Here is a 17158-nt window from a genome sequence, read left to right on the forward strand (position 1 = left end):
TGCTCACACCTGTGCTAAAGACACTTTTTTTTTTACTAAAGTTGTTGGCTTTTTATGTCCAACATCCATCCATCCATCTTCCTCCGATTATCCCAGGGGTCGGCAACCCCTGTTGATGTTGAAAGAGCCAAATTGGACAACAAAAACAAAAAACAAATATGTCTGGAGCCGCAAAATATTAAAAGCCCTGTTTAAGCTTTATAATGAAGGCAACACATGCAATATCGATCTATTAACTTTATTAGCCTACTATCAAAATGACTAAGTTGCTACAAATACATAATGAGCATTAACGATTAAATGTATATTTGTCCTGCAGTGCATTCTGCGGAGAATGACGCGTCACGTGACTGCTCTGTCGTGCAAGTTTAACTTCATTACAATATCGATGAATTATGTTTCATTGCTTTGATAAAATTAAAGAAATGTAATAAAGAAATCCAATTTTTGATGTCATTTTTATTTTGAGGATTCGAACAAAAAACAACAAAATGGAACATGCATGATGAGCCCCTCTGGGAACCAAACAGAGTGCAATAAAACGCAGTCTGCGTTTATAAGAAAGAAAACAGCAGCCTTTTTAAAAGGTAAAGTATATAAAATCAAATTAATACAGTTAAGTTTGATTTCTGTGCAAATGCCAAGCAATTCAGTGCAAGGGTAAAACGCAGCAGCATCCTCTTCTTTCGCTGTACATCTCGGGCAAAGACAGTCAGCTTGCGCTCAAATGACAGAACAGCTTGAAGTATTTGCAACATCTGGAGATTGTCATTCAGCTCGTTTAGGTGGCCTGTCAGTCATATCCACCAAAAAGTGCAGCTTTTTGAGGCACTCAGTATCTTCCAGTTGCGGGTAGTTCAGGTTTTTTGCTTTTCAGAAATGTTTTCACGTGTTCTAAACAGATGAGAAAGTGACGCAAAACGTCACCCCTGGACAGCCATCGGACTTTGTTGTGTAACGGGAGATCAGAATATTCGCTTTCAACTTCATCAAGCAATGTACGGAACTGACGGTGGTTCGATTTACATTAGCCACCTGCCTAGCGGTCCGCTGCCCTGGTGGTAGAAACGTGTGTCGCAGGCTATGACGCAAATCTTCGTTGACAGAAATGTTGAAATTTAATATTGTAGTGGCGGTCATGTGCATTTTAGGTCTTGATTGTGGGACGCGGTCTCCTGATCTAATTAGGGCTCAGCATTAGCATTTCTGTTTGCCCACGTTTCTTTTCATATGGCAGTTTTGTTGTTCCACCTTAGTTTATTCTTCCTGTTATGTTGTTTCTTTATGTTGCACCATGAGTGTGGGAGGGGGAGAGGTTGATGACGGCTGTGCAATGTTCAATGCGATGTTTGTTCAAAGTAAATGGGCTTGTTATGCTGGAAAAGAGACTGTGCTCTCAGCTTCTCTTTCTGCCTCCTCCTCTCTGAGATTGTTGGAAGTCGTGCGGTGTCCCGTATTTCTGACTACAAGTGACGTACCTGCTGGGCGTTACAATATTTATTCTACACATTTTACTGCATTGGAAAACGTTAAGAATGTTTGTCTTGTTTTTCCTCCTACAGCAACCATATTGAAACAAAAAATATTTTTCTCTCCCCCATCTTTTTACTTTTTCAAACATTTTTGAAAATGTTCCAGGGAGCCACTAGGGCAGCGCTAAAGAGCTGGGTTGCCGACCCCCAGCTTATCCGGTAACGGGTTGCAGGGGTAGCAGTCTAAGCAGAGATGCCCAGACTTCCCTCGCCCCAGCTACTTCCTCCAGCTCCTCTGAGGCGTTCCTTGGCCAGCCGACAGACGTTTCCTGGGTCTTCCCTGGGGCCTCCGCCCAGTGGGACATGCCCAACATCTTCAAATGAAACACTGACTTATTTAACTAAATTTAATAAATGTCACAGACTACATCAAAATTGTTGCAGGACTGGATTAAAATGCAACAAAATGACAATGAGTTCTCTTAAATTAAGAGTAAAAGAGTAAGTGTGTTTATTATATGTTAGCTGCAGGATGGGTGCAGTCCTTGACACGTTACTTAATTCAGGCAGGATGACAGGTAGGGAAAGGGGTAGCTGATGATCTGCTATAGTATCTTCAGAACTCTGATGCTTCTGCTGCTCTTCTTCAGTTTGATCAGAGAACCACACAGTGATACAGTTGGACTGGTGGAGTGGTAGGTTGCCATCAGCTTCTGACACATATGCTGATGTGCGTTCTTGATAATGTTCTGGATGTTGGGTAACCAAGTTAGGTCAGCTGAGATGGGGATGCCCAGGAAAGGGAAGCTGTGAACCCTCCTCTTTGTCTTCTGAAGTCCAAGAGGAATTTCATGGTCTTTGATTTGTGCCGATCAGCCTTACACCATACAGTTTCAATGCTTCTCTACATAGTGCAGCTCAGTGACCTTTAATTAGTCTTGGTTATTGGCAAGTTAGTTACTTATATCTAAAACGTGAAGATGTGCATGATAAGTCCAGTATGAGCAGAATTTGTGATATGACAATTGACAAGAACTCACATGAAGTTTCAAGGCTTTTCCCCTCATGTGGAGGAAAAGTCTTTGGCCTTTATGATTATGCAGATTTGAACACCTAGAAAGAAATCAACTTTAAAGAATTTATATATGTGTATTTGCCCTTATTGTAACACTTCTATATCGTAAATATTTGCTGGCTGTTGCTTGGCAACTCTCGGCTTCAGCTCTCTCCATAGGATTTCTATAGGACTGAGATTGGCTGGGCCACTCCATGACCTTGAAATGCTTTTTCTTCAGCCATTCCTTGGTTGGCTTGGCTGTAGGTTTTAGGTCATTAACCTATTAGAAGACCCATCCATGACCCATTCAAAGGAAGGAAGTTCTCACTCAGGATTTTTCATAAATGGTTCCATCCATCAACACGGAATTAGCTCTGTGCAGAAAAACAGCCCCAAAGCATAATGCTTCCACCTCCATGGTCGACAGTAGGGAAGGTGTTCTTGGGGTCATAGGCAGCATTTCTCTTCCTCCAAACAATACAGTTGAGTTAATGCCAAAGAGCTCAGTGTTGACCCAAACATACCATTATGCAGAATAAACTGACAATGCAAACCCTTTTATTCAGTGTGTGATTTTGATAAATCATAGGATAGACGAATGAAGATATGATCAGAAATGCAATTTTGAGCCTATTTGTCCAAATACATGTCCTCCATCATGAGAAAATGCCACAAAGACATTTTAAAATCACCACCAAAAAAATCAAATGTTTATTAGAGTTTTAAGGTGGTCTGCATGGTGGTGCAGTGGTCAGTGCTCTCCCCTGACAGCAAGAAGGTCTTGGTTCAAATCTCAGTTTAATAACTCCTTTGGTAACTATAGAGGACAATTGATGCTTTCATTTGGGGCTCTGGGAATTGTAGTTTTGCCAGGTTTTAAAACAATTTTAACAAAAAAGTTTTTTTCCGGGTCCAGGAGGATAAATAAATAAAGAAGCTTGAGTCATTAAGTGAATCTCTTTTCTTAATCTTCTGGCAAAAGGTTAGCTTCACATATCATAACTTTTTCCTTTAATTAAAGACGATTTCATCTATAAGGTTTTTTTTTTATTATCCATGCATTTGGTGTAGTTAATAAATATAACCAATGGGTAAAGGTTGGTGTTTGTATGTCTGCAAAAGGTTTTTACAGAATTTCTGCAGAAAGTTTGCAGAATCTGTAGCAAAAATGAACAACTCAATATTTAACCCTTAATCATGTTTGAAGATAGTGTTTTTCAACCTTCTTTGAGCCAAGGCACACTTTAACCTTGACAAAAATCCCGCTGCACACCAGCATCCAAAAATGTAAAAGAGGAGAAACTCTTAGTTTGTATTGATCAACAGCCTCTCCGCAATCTCACATGCATTTTTGTCATAATTGTGGCAGAAAAAGCTGGAAGTTGCAGCTGGTTTTTCTAAAAGATGTAATAAAAGTTAAGTTAGAAGATTTAAAAACTGTTTGATGTGTGTTTGTTGTGGTTTCAAGACGTTTAACAAGGAAGACTCATTGTGTGCTGAGACGCTGTCACTTTAACCCAATGCATCATGGGAGATATAGTGCCATCAGCCGCCGAACGCAGACAGACTCTCTTTACTGAGCTTCATTGTTTTGTTCACTTGTTCCACGGACTGATACCAGATTCTGTGGAAAGCTACACCGCTAAAGACGAGCTTTAGCTGTTATTTTTGTTGGAACTGAGCGACTTCATGAGCAGAATCGGAACAAGGAAGTGAAGACTTTAACCACTTCTGATTGGTCAGACTGATGATAAAGGGAGGTCTAAGGGCAGGGATGCCAGTATAGCTTAGTCAGTTTGTTAGTTCATTTTAGTATTTTTCTATTGTTGTTGTGATTTTGGGCTATACAAATAAAATTGAATTGAATTGAATTGAATGATGTATGATTAAGCCTCAAACAATGATTGGTGGAGACAGTTAAAGGGGCGGGACTTTTCCGAAAAACAGCTGAAGCTGCGGCTAAATCGCAGTACCGTCATTCTTATCTTAAATGTCTTTAATAGAATCAAGTAAACACAAAGAAAATAGTCTTTTACGATCTATTATATTCTTAACTACTCAGTGTTTTATCAGGGCCTGCTTGGATGAAGAAAGAGCTGAAATCCTGGAGATGGTAAATGTTTTTAGGTCAGTTAATGGGGGCAATTTCCCCCGGCACACCGGTTGAAAAACACTGCTTTAGATCATAAGCTTTTTTAATGTCACTTTCTAACTACAGCTGCACGACTAGGACAGTAAAATGATGGTGCTCATCTGCTCACCCTGTTTCTGTCAATGCACAGCGGCTGCAGCGACTCGTCACATAGAGGTGGGCTTCCCCACAGACACAGCGCTGTTGTATCTGAGCATTTAATGTTGCAAAAGTGTAGCACATCATCCATATAACATGTTTGTGAAATCCACTCTGCAATCAAACCGATTCTGTGTCATTTCACATCATCTTCAATTATGTGCTGATTCTCATATTTTATCGTCATTTTTGTGTCAGTTAAAGTGAAATATGATCTTTACACCCGACTGAGAGGCAAAAAGCTGCTTAATACAGAACATTAAGCTTCATTTCACAACTGTAACAGCTTTCAACAGATGACAGTGACATGCTGCAAAGATATAAATTATTTGCTGACAGTTTTGAATTTGATTCAGTCCAAATTTGGACTCTTAGGGAAATGTTTGCATGAATTTGGGTTGGCATGGTTCACTGCGCTGCATTGTTCACATTCACAAAGACAATACATATATTCACATAGTACAAAAAAACGTTTCTTTGAGAGTAGTTTTTGTAAAAACTTTAAAAGGGGAAAATTTATATATTTATATACAGTATATATATATATATATATATATATATATATATATATATATATATATATATATATATATATATATATATATATATATATATATATAAATAATTTTTTTCTTTAAGTGGTACCCCCCAAACACTTTATTTGCTTTGCTGTTAGAAATGACACTGGTCAAACACTCATGGCTTATATTTTAAAACATTACTTTTATAGTTTTGGTATTCTTTTAGTATTTTCACATTTTATATAAAAACTCATAATATATATTTTAGTTCTTCTTTTGTTTTTGTGTTAAAAAAATCAAACATGCTTTTTATTTCTGTTTTTGCTGTTGTCATTCTTTTTAGTGTTTTTTTGTTTGTTTGTTTTACAAAAAAAATTAAAAATTTTGTTTGGCTTAAGAATTATCAATAGTGATTGTGGGGAAAGTTAAGAATTTAAAAATTCTGGGCGGAAACCAGAGCTCTACATAGAACCCTTAACCCCCTTCATTTGGAGGTTTGTTTTTGTTTGTTTGTTTTTGATTCTGGGACTTTTTCTCTTTGCTTTTGTTATTCTTTTTTAATAATAATAATCCATTTCAATCAGACAACTCATGCAGTAGAGAATGCTCTATTTTCCATATTTCGTTTAGTTTGGCATAAGGCTCCATTCAGATACAATAAAACAAGATCCCCAAAGAAAACTTCGGGTATAAAACTACCTCTAACAGAGCTCACAGGTGGAAGCCGGGGAGGAGGGTGGGTCAACAAACACAGCACTCGCGGAAATGGAGGGAGAGGGCATAGAGCGCACACCTGGTTCTAAAGTAAGACGCGGAACGGGTGAGTTTATTGAGCTGAACCGCCCGCAGGGAGGAGTAAACGCACTGCTGAGCTGCCTGCCTGAAATTCTCCCATTTTATTTATAAGCACCTTTCAAGGAATCCAAGGACATTGTACAAAACAAAGGTAAAAAATATCATTAAAAGCACAATAAATAGAAATTGACACAAAATCAAAAGTGAATCGAGATGAGAAGGCAGAATTAAACAGATGAGTTTTGATTTGAAAGTTTGTAAAAAGTCTATGTAATGCAGGTCAGGAGGGAGGGAATTCCAGAGTTTGGGAGCCGAGCAGCTGAAGGTTCGGCTTCCCATGGTAACGATTCGGGCCGGAGGAAGAGAGAGCTGAACAGAGGAGGAGGACCGAAGAGAACGAGAGGAGGTATTGATATGAAGTAGGTCGGAAAGATAAGGAGGAGCCGGGTTATGGAGGGCCTTAAGTGTAAACAGGAGGAGTTTTAATTTGATTCTGGAGGTTATGGGAAGCCAGTGCAGCTGGTGGAGAATCGGGGTGATATGAACAAAGGATGGGGTTCTGGAGATGATACGGGCAGCTGAGTTCTTGACCAGTTGAACCTTAATGAGGGTGTGGTATATCTGAGCCACTATCGCACTGGTGCTCACGGCTTCTTCCTGAGCTGCCAGGATGAAGGCTTCAGTGCTGTCCTGGCCAGCCCTTTCCAGCCATTGGTAGGACTTCTTTTCGTCAGCCACTTCAGTTAATTTCCGGTGGTACATCCCATGCAGGGGTTTGTCCTCCCATGAGAATCTGTCCTCCAGCACTCCATCCTCTGCTCTCCATTGCTTGAGACATTCACTGAGCACACTGTCAGTTGGGGCCTTGAGCTTGATGTATTCATGCATCTTAGATGTTTCATCCTATAGTAGCTTCCATGCTCACTAGTCCTCGGCCTCCTTCCTTGCGGCTAGCGTACAGTCTCAGAATACTGGATTTGGGATGGAACCCTCCGTGTATGTTGAGGAGCTATCGTGTCTTAACATCCGTGGTCTGTCTTTCTTCCTTTGGCCATCTTATTATTCCTGCAGGGTATCTGATAATTAGCAGTGCGTAGCTGTTTATTGCCCGGTTCTTGTTCTTGCCATTAATAATAATAATAATAATAAATTGTATTTGTTAGGCGCCTTTCAAGGAACCCAAGGTCGCCGTACATAAAAGTGAAAATAAAAATAAAATAAAAGCAATCAAATGCACAATAAAATATACATATAAATAGGCCAGAAATAGGAAATTATCTGAGGGAATAGGCGAGTTGGAAAAGATGAGTTTTCAGTTTTTTGGGGAATTGTGAGATAGACCCGATGTTTCAAAGGTCCGGAGGCAGAGAGTTCCAGAGCCGGGGGGCAGAGCAGCTGAATGCTCTGCCCCCCATAGTGACAAGGCGAGCAGTGGGGACATCCAGATGAAGGGAGGAGGAGGATCTGAGGGTACGGGTGGGAATGGCCACATGAACAAGATCTGATAAATATGATGGAGCAAGGTTGTGGATGGATTTAAAGGTCAGAATAAGTATTTTGTATGTAATCCGGTGTGTGATTGGTAGCCAGTGGAGCTGCTGCAGAACAGGTGTGATGTGTTGGGTGGAAGGTGTTTGAGAGATTATTCTGGCAGCTGAGTTCTGAACATACTGTAGTTTTCGTAGAGTTTTTTGTGGTAAACCAAAAAGAAGGGAGTTGCAATAATCCAGACGGGAAGTGACAAGACTGTGCACCAGAACGGCTGTGGAATGCGGACTGAGGGAAGGGCGAAGACGACGGATGCTGCGAAGGTGGAAATAGGCAGACCATTGAGCTGGCTTCTCAGGACTTGCCTTACTCGTTGGAGGTATTAGGCTGTTGCAGCTTTCCTTGTTGCCTGTTCCAGGTTGCCCTTTGCCTGCAGAATTCCAAGGTACTTGTAACTGTCCTCAATGTCTGCTATTGTTCCTTCTGGGAGTGAGACCCCTCCTGTGTGGACTACCTTGCCTCTCTTTGTCACCATCCGACTGCATTTCTCGAGCCCGAATGACATCCCAATGTCAGTACTGTAGATCTTGGTAGTGTGGATCAGGGAGTCAATGTCACGCTCGCTCTTAGCATATAGCTTGATGTCATCCATGTAGAGGAGGTGACTGATGTTGGCCCCATTTCTGAGTCGGTATCCATGGCCAGTCTTGTATATTATTTGGCTGAGGGGGTTCAGACCTATGCAAAGCAGCAGTGGGGACAGAGCGTCACCTTGGTATATCCCACAGCTTCCTATGAAGGCTCTTAGAGTCCTGTTGATGTTGTACAGCTCCAAGCATTCAATGAGGACTGGTTATTGGGCGGTAATTGGATAGGACTGCATCCCTTTGAGCAATCCTTTTGGATCAGGATCCATTGTTGGTGAGTCCCATCTCTTAGCAGCTGGTTCATTTGTGCTCCCAGGCACTCATGGAGTGCAGGGAGTTTCTTTAGTCAGCATGCAGTTGTGCTACCTAAATTTTTTTTTCTATATGTCTTTTAGCTTGTTTACTTTTCTGTAAACATTTATTTTTATTTAGTTAACTAAAGTAAAATTAGTAAACAATGTATTGATAGTTTTTAAGTTTGTCACTTCAAAGTTTGATATGTTCCTCCTTTTTTCTTTGTAAAAATGTTTAAATCTTTCCTGTTCTTTGGGCATTTTCTGTAAATTTTTACCTGTAATAGGTTAAATTATAATTAAAAACAAATGTATTGACAGGTTTTATGTTTGACACTCAACGTTGGGCATTTTCTCCACTTTCCTTTTTCTCCTATAAATGTTATAATTCTTGACGTTTCTTGGGCTGTTTTCTGTAAATAGTTAGTTTTATTTAGTGAAAGAAAGGTTAGTTTGGGGTTTTCTCTAAGAGCTCTGGTTTCCCACCATAGTAGGTACAGTCTAAACTTTTCTTTTATTCTTTTCATTTTTCCAACTCGTGCTACACAAAGTGCATTACATAAAAACATAAACACTTCTTTTTTTAAAAGACAAGAAATTTAACAAATATTTTGTCTAAACCTGTGCAATACCCCCCTAACCACATAAACACACACACAAACACACACACGTGTGAATCATAAAATGATTCACTAGACTGATGCAATGCAGAAATCTGGCTTTGTGCTGAAGTGGGGAAACAATATTTTGGGGACATGTCCACATCAGATCAGTGACCCCCCTTACTCAAGTTCACAAAATACACTACCACAGGACCCCCCCCGGATCTAAACAAAAGAGCTAGACCTGGGAGATCCCATTGCAGCGACCCCGTTCACTGAGAAGGATCTGTCACTGATGTGGAGGATTCCTCTGAGGAAAACACTGGAGTTACAAATCAAATGTAAAAGGAATCAAGTAAATAAAAGTTAAAACAGATAAATAACCAGATAAGTAAATAAATAAACTTTAAAAGACAGATACAAATCATTAAATGTGAATACAAATTGTATCAAATTAGAAAAAAAGAGACCGTAAAATAATTAAGATATCAAAGAAATTCAACTAAAAGCTAGATTGCCTGCTAGATCCTGCTGCACACTTGAGTCCATCGAGGAGGTGGCGGACAGGAGGATGTTAGCTAAGCTGACATCCATCATGGATAACCCCTCCCACCCCCTACACCAAACTGTAGAGGCACTGACCAGCTCCTTCAGCACAAGACTGTTACACCCTCAGTGTAAGAAGGAGCGCTACCGCAGGTCATTCCTCCCCACAGCCATCAGACTGTACAACACCGTGTCAAAGTGACACTCCACGGTCCCAGGGGTGTTTTTCTGTTTAGTCATTGATTCATTTACTTTTGTTGTAGTTGTTGTTTTTCAATTTTAAATTGTTTTTTGTTCCTGAACAGTTGTTTGTTTTTGTTCTTGGTGTGAACTTCATTAGTTATTTCTGTATTTTGAAAAAAATTGTAATGTTTTTTTACAGTATACATGTTTTGCAGACCGCATGTTTTTTACACTTTTGCAGCTGTATTTATTTAATATTTATTTCTTTATTTAATAAGATTCTCATTTTTGATAATAATTTTTCATAATAATTTTAGTAATATTTTTAATTATCTAATATAAATGTAATTTGTGATGTCCTTTATTGATGTTATATTATATAGATTATTTCTGAATGTCGTGTTGCTGCCACAGATAAATGAAATTTCCCCATTGTGGGATTAATAAAGTCATCTATCTATCTATCTATCTATCTATCTATCTATCTATCTATCTATCTATCTATCTATCTATCTATCTATCTATCTATCTATCTATCTATCTATCTATCTATCTATCTATCTATCTATTTAAAAAGTTGGTCTTGAGCCGTCCTATAAAAACAGGAACAGTCTCTGCGGCTCTGAGGCTGTCTGGGAGGCTGTTCCACCAGAAAAACTGAATGAGGCCTCGCCGTATGTTTTAGTTCTGACTTTTGGGATAACCAAAGGGCCTGTATCAGAGGAACTGAGGGTCCCAAAGCGCTCATACCTTAAAGCATATCAGATAAAAAAGACACAAAAACAATTAAAAACCATAAAAACGTTTATAAACCAATAAAACAACTTTTGATCAATTTTGAATTGCACAGGGAGCCAATGCAGTGATTTTAAAATCGGAGTAATTCTTTTCATTTGGAAGAAAAATGTATTGTGTTGATTTTTAACATAAACAAACTTTAATTAAATTTTAAACAAGCTAAAAAGAATTAAATGTAATGTGATATCTGAAAAATATATATATATATATATATATATATAAATTGTGAAGGTTTCAACAAATAATTTTGGATGGTTTAGCTTTTCTTTTCCTCTTACTTTAGTTTTGAAACCTCTGGTAAAATATCAGAAACTTAATTTGATTTTTTTTTTCAATTGCCAAAGGAACATTCACATAAATTGTAAAAGTGGATCAAAAATATGTATTTCTACTTTCATTCAGTTTCTACTTAATTCAGTTAATCATTTATGTCTTTATTGCATTTTTGATAAAAACTCTATTTGTATTTTGAGATTCTTACATTTTCTAAAAGGTGATTTGGAGGCAAACAGATGTATTTTATGAAACGGAGTTATTTCTGATTAGACCACATATTTAGGCAGTTACTAAACCAGGAAAGCTGTTTTCTTTCAAAGGTTTAGTGATCTGAAATGCATTTCTTCATCTCCTCTAGAGAAAGCTGAAATGTTATCTTCCATGTGGGACACCATCCATCAAACAGGACAGAAAAATGACTACATTATTGTTTAACTTTCACTGTTCCTTTGATTTAATCAACAAATATCCCTTTTTTATTTTATATTCTTGAAGTTCATGAAAGGCGTCCCTAAATAAAATGGTGGAAACAGCAGCAAAAGATGAGAGGAGGAAGATGAGGGTGATGATCAAATATAAAGGCTCAACAGCTTTAGTGTCTGATGGAAAAATACTGTTTCCTGAAGAAAAAATATTCTTAATGGTTACAATAAACTGTGTTCTATAGGAAAATGTGTTTAATAAATATAGTTCAAACCTTTTTTACCTCTTCTTTGAAGTGTCTGATGACTGCATCAGATGTTTCTGTAGCAAAGGAATTCACTTTATTTGTTTTCTTTGGTTTGCTTTTTTTTTTTTAAATCCTGAGGGCGCCATAATAGAAAAAACACTTCGGTGTCCACATCCTTCACACTGTGAACAGCGACGCTATGGGCCCTTCAGCCGCTTACCTGGAGGAGAAGGAGCACAGCAGACGCTTTAGGCTGAGAGGTATTGATGGCACACTGTGGATTCTTCTGCGTGTTTGTTCAGATTTCAGCTTTTATTGCACAAACAGCCACAAATCAAAGCTATCCGGCTGCCCTGCGTCCAAAACTCTCAACTTTGCCTCTGATTTGTGTGAGTTTTGGTCATTTGTGTCCTCCCTGAGAGAATAAAATCCCCTGCAGAGATGCTGGTCCCGCCCCATCAGCGCTTACGTCTTCTGTGTATCCAGTGAACCTGCATAATATTTGGACAGGTGTTCCCTCATATACACTCACTTAAAGGGAGTAGAGTGCAGTTTCTGAGAAGCTGCACTCCTGGATGTGTAATCCCCAACAATAAAAAAAAACTGTTCAGCACCAATTTTCCTTTACTTTTAAAACTCTTCTTATTCTTTCCAGCCGGGAGGAGGCCACATCTGGTGGACAGATGTATTCCCATCACTTTCTCCCAGCCCCTTACTTTTTCTTCTGGGGAAACATGAGCTGAGATAATTCCCGCCCCACCACCATCTCCCCGCTGGACCACCCGCATTCGGAAACGCCTCGCCTTTTCTAAAGCGGAGCCACAAGAGAGCAAAAGAGGAGCAACGCGAGGAGCAACCTGCCCTCATCAAAAGGAGGAGAAAGTCTCTGAAGAACTTCTTCTTTTTTATGCCAATCTCAGCTGCAGCTCTACTCGTTGGGTTTCCAGAAACGTCTCCAAGAAACACAAGAAATCAGCTGTAAAGTGATGATCTCCAAATATCACACAGCAGCTTTTATTTGCTCTGTAAGCAGCACTTCAAATACAGCCCACTCAAAAGATGTCAAATAAAGACCAGTGTCTCCACCTAGTGGACATTCCCCAGTATTGCACCCAAACCCACAGTGTTTTAGACTGTATAGGAAAACTGGACTATAGGAGTGTGACATCACCCAAAAAAAATGACTTGGTTTCAGCTTCAACCAAATGAAGTCAAATAAGTTGCCATTTTTGGGGATGTCACCATATTGGAGCCAGATGTTGTCAGTAAACAGTGAGCTTGTTGGAAGGCCACACCCCTCCCACGTTTGAACGTCGAACGTGGAGGCATTTTATTGAACCTGAATAACTTGCACTAAAAATATCATTAAAAAATAGGATTGACAAAAACATTTTTAAATAAGGTATCAGAGGAAGAGCGCAAATTCTTACAAATAGAATGGCCAAGTAATAGCTTTTTCTATAGTAGCCTATGGGATTTTGGCTGCTTGGAACCAGCAGGTACTTCCTATTTGGAACACCAGGGTGGAGGAGCCACTCAGTCCAGTTCTCCTATACAGTCAACGGATGAAAGTCCTCCAGAAAAAAACTAACAAATCATTTTAGTGCACAGTGTTTAAAGCTGGACCTTCACATGTATGTGATGTGAGGAAACATTAGAGTGGCTGGAACAGAGATGAAAAACAATGACTTTTTTTTTCAAAATAAAAGCTCATATTTGGAAATTAAAAAAAACTACAGATCAAAACAAAAGTTAGTTTTTCCAGCTGTATAATGACCTCTGGTAGAAACAGATTCCGTCATAAAAGCCTAAATATTTCACCAAACAAAAAAACACCAAGTGTTAGTGAAAGAAAGAAACAGTTCCACACCAAAAGAACCAAACCAGGATCAGTTAGAAAGCCAATACCAATAAAGTTTTGAAGATTTTAAAGTCTAAATTTCTGTCTTTTGCATTAATTTATCATTCATGTAAATTAAATATTTTCAAATCTGACTTGATTTTATAAAGCAAAAGTCATCATAAAGTCATGCTTTAAATCAATTTCAAGCCCTGATCATGATACCCCCACTGCATTTTTCAATCGTTCTTGCATAAGAAACGGTGACCTACTTTCTGTGGATCACACCGAAACACTTAAAGCTCGAAACATAACAGGCAGTTTTATCTAAAAGCTGTTATGTGAGCTTAAGGCACTAATATTGCATCAAAGGTGCGGCTTCTGGAGAAGAAAGTAAAAATTGTGTCTTATTCGTTTTTCTTTTCCTTTCTCCTCCCCACCTCAGTGACCACAGAGCCCGCTGTGGCCCCCACCGCTCCTCCCAGCGTTCCTCCCACAAACAGGCCGATCAGAGAGCCGAACAGAGCCTCCCTCCTCACCAGGCTGGGCAGCCACCGGATCCAGCCCACCAGCTTCTCCCACCAGCCCCAGAGAAGAGAGGGAGCAGGGGGGTCAGGGGGGGCGGTGGTGGAGGAGAAGATGTGGTCCAGATTCACATCCAAGCCCCCGATGCTCCGTTCTGCCTCCAGTCGCGCCGCTTCCAGTTCTTCATCGGTCATCTCTGCCGTCCTCTGCCTCAGGATCTCCTGCTGCCTCTCCCTCAATCGCTCCTCCACCTCCTCATAGAGGGGGCAGCTGACGGCCCCCGTCTTCAGCGCCGCCTGTTCCACCTTTGCCAGCAGCCCCTCCACAGCTTTCCTGTCCTCTTCTCCCCCATTCCGGGTTTCCAGGGTGTGGTAGGAGCCGCCGCACCTTTCCACGAGCTCCCGGAGGTCTTTGCGCCACGTGACAATGTAGTCCTCCAGCTGCTCGTCCTCCCACAGCTCCTCCATGTGGGTGAAGAGCACGATGGTGTTCTCTGCGACGGCGGAGGGGCCGAACAGCGTCTCCAGGGCGTCTAGGGCCTTGGCCTCTCCATCCGCCGGCTGGTTCACAGGGACACAAAGCAGGAAGGCGTGCGGCGCCGGGCTGGACAGAGCAATGAAGGAGGAGATGACCTTTCTCCTGTCCGCAGAGCTCCAGGCTGAGTTGAACCAGGCTGGGCTGGAGACTACAGTCACCTGCAGGGAGGCACACAAACGCATTCCTCTAAGCAGCAAAATGAACAAAAACGTACAGCAGAACTTCAGGAGGCCGTGCCAGACTGTTACTTTACATTTTTAATGTCATGTTTATATGACGATAAAAGGTTACATTATTTGGAACATTTTTTTAGTTTTGAAAGAAAAAATAACGAAGAGAGCTGTTTTGATTATGACTATGCCGTTTTGAAGTAAAATATATTTTTAGAATTGTTTTTCTGGCAGGATTTCATTAGAAATTCAATCCATATATTTGATGAATCGATATTTCTTTCTGCACTTGGACTGATTCATGTTTTTCTTGATTCCCCCTTTTTTCTTCACCTGTAAAGTTTTTGTTTGTTTATTTTTTTGTAAACTAAACATTTTTGAGGAGCAAACACATTCATGTCATGTTAATCATGTGGGACTAACACTAAACTGGATTCAAATAGAGGAACAGCTCGCGGACAGGTGTTGCGCGTGCTCTTACCTGCGTCCCGCAAACCTCTCCGCTGAATTTACTGCACTCCTGAACGTCGGTGCTGCCCTGCGGATTGTCTTGCAGGCCCAGCAGGGAGCAGACCGCCGCCTTCCTTCCGGCATCTGCTGGGCCCAGCAGCACCAGCCTCAGTTCTGTGGGAACATTCATGGCAAAAACTGTCACGAGAAACGCACTTTATCTCCACTACGAACCTGCGGGCGGCTCTTGCGGGTAACTTTTAACGCTTAGTGTGGCGCGAGCGTCGCAGTCAGTGTTTACTTCATGTGCTGCTCGTTTGTCGCATACGTCATCACCGCGCACGCCTGGAATCAGTTAGAATTTTCCAAGAAAAGGGCAGCGCCCTTCACGAGCGCCAACTACACCCAGACTAGACCTCCTGTATCAATGACTCATTGTCCTGAATGCCCAAATCTACAAATCAAGGAGGTTCTTCCCCACTCCACCCGTGTCCCTTTCCACCGCCCTCCCCCCCGGAGTGTCCAGCTTACCGGAGGCGGACATTTGTGCTACCGCTCGCGCTGAATCAGAGATGAACTAAACTTCCGAGTTGGCCTTGAACCTGTCAAACTAATACAGCGCCCCCTGCTGGACAGACGGGTTAGTTTACATCATGACCACAAGAATCTGATCTAACGGGTTTACGAGAACATTACCATAAGAAGTAATTAGTTATAGTTACTCTTAGTTAAAGTTACTAATTACTTTATTCCAAAAGTTAAAGGGTATGTAACTGAATTACTCGAATATAAAAGCAACAAGTTATTGGTAAAAGTTACTTGTTAAGTTACTGTAAAAGAAGTTTCTTTATGTAAAAATTGAGATTTTTCTTATCAGTTTTATGTCAATAAAATAGGTTGAATAGATATGTACTTGTATGATTAAATATTTTATAGTAAGTATTTTGTTCACAACAAAAGTAAACTTTCAGATAACACAAAGTGTGTTCAGCTCAAAACATTGCAAACATACAATCTAAGATTTAAATGGTCTGGCTTACTTATTTTCTTCAAAAGTAAACAGTTAAAGATCCACTACGATGTAAATGGTTTTTTTAACATGTTTTTGTAGCATGTTTCTCAAGATAGGACATTTTTTAAGGAAAATTAGGCTTAAAATTGTATTTCTTTTTTCTAAATGTTGTGAATCAGAGGCAGACGAAGAAATGTTTCTAGAAAGAGGTAGAATTTGTGACGTGGAAAATACGCAGGGCGGTCCACTCGCTCCCTGCTCCGCTCCATTTCGATGCATCCAAACTGCTTCATTTATTGATCGTGTAAACTGGGTAATCTGAATTCCTTTATAAGATGTTGTCGTTCACCTTTTGCCATTTCCCTTCAGGGATTGTCTCAGGTGGTTTGGCAGAGACTTTTACACCGGATCCCTTCCTGACACAACCCTTATTTTATCCAGGCTGGGGACCGGCACAGGGAGACCCAGACTCGGGCCCTCCTTGTGTCTACATAGGTAAGCAGTAGGGTCTTGCCCAAAGACCCACATCCTGAATCCTAGTTTCAAATGCCTCCTACATGCAGGGAACTAAGCTATAGCCACTGTTAACATGTTCTTACTAATCCTTTTTTTTGTCATTATATCTTTTCTCCATTGCAAGATATTAAAGTTATAAACTGACCAATCAGATGCCTGAATAAAAGTAGGTGATCTCACATCGTCTGTTTGAAACTTAATTAGCAGATTTTATGTAGCCTGCTTAGGGGTGTAGCCTTCCAATAAGCTCACACCTGATTGTTAAGAATGGTTGCCATAGAAACATTACTTAGACTAATCACTGCTTACTAAGGGTGCACCAATTAATTTTAACGATTCGATTCATATCCTAATTTGTGGTTGATTTTCTGATTCTGATTCTCAACCCAAATGGTATTTTCCAGTATTGATTGTCATCGATTAATTTCATTTTGAAATAATTTTTTAGTGGCATTTGTCAATTTAATTAC

At 40.2% G+C, this 17158-nt stretch overlaps 1 protein-coding gene across 2 annotated transcripts; it reads right to left on the reverse strand.

Moving 5' to 3' along the window:
* Positions 1-12617: 12617 nt before the first annotated feature.
* Positions 12618-16545, reverse strand: si:dkeyp-69e1.8 (GTPase IMAP family member 7). 2 transcript variants are annotated; one of them, XM_011478559.4, is made up of 3 exons: positions 15692-16545; positions 15192-15334; positions 12618-14698 (listed from the first exon to the last, which is right to left on the reverse strand). In XM_011478559.4, the coding sequence occupies exons 1-3, from the start codon at positions 15702-15704 to the stop codon at positions 13886-13888; spliced, it is 969 nt and encodes a 322-aa protein (XP_011476861.1). In that variant the 5' UTR covers positions 15705-16545; the 3' UTR covers positions 12618-13885. The 2 variants fall into 2 exon arrangements, with proteins under 2 accessions (XP_011476861.1, XP_011476860.1); XM_011478558.4 differs by lacking the exon at positions 15692-16545 and having other exon boundaries at positions 15192-15573.
* Positions 16546-17158: the final 613 nt, after the last annotated feature.

Source organism: Oryzias latipes, chromosome 8, assembly GCF_053564925.1.
Source record: "Oryzias latipes strain Hd-rR chromosome 8, Olatipes_Hd-rR_3.1".
Classification (NCBI taxonomy): Eukaryota; Metazoa; Chordata; class Actinopteri; order Beloniformes; family Adrianichthyidae; genus Oryzias; species Oryzias latipes.

Coding starts and splice junctions, on each gene's coding strand:
- si:dkeyp-69e1.8 (XM_011478558.4), bottom strand. CDS start 15,350: ATGAATGTTCCCACAGAACTGAGGCTGGTGCTGCTGGGCCCAGCAGAT. Junction 14,699..15,191: donor GAGAGGTTTGCGGGACGCAG/GTAAGAGCACGC, acceptor GCCTCCCTGCAG/GTGACTGTAGTCTCCAGCCC.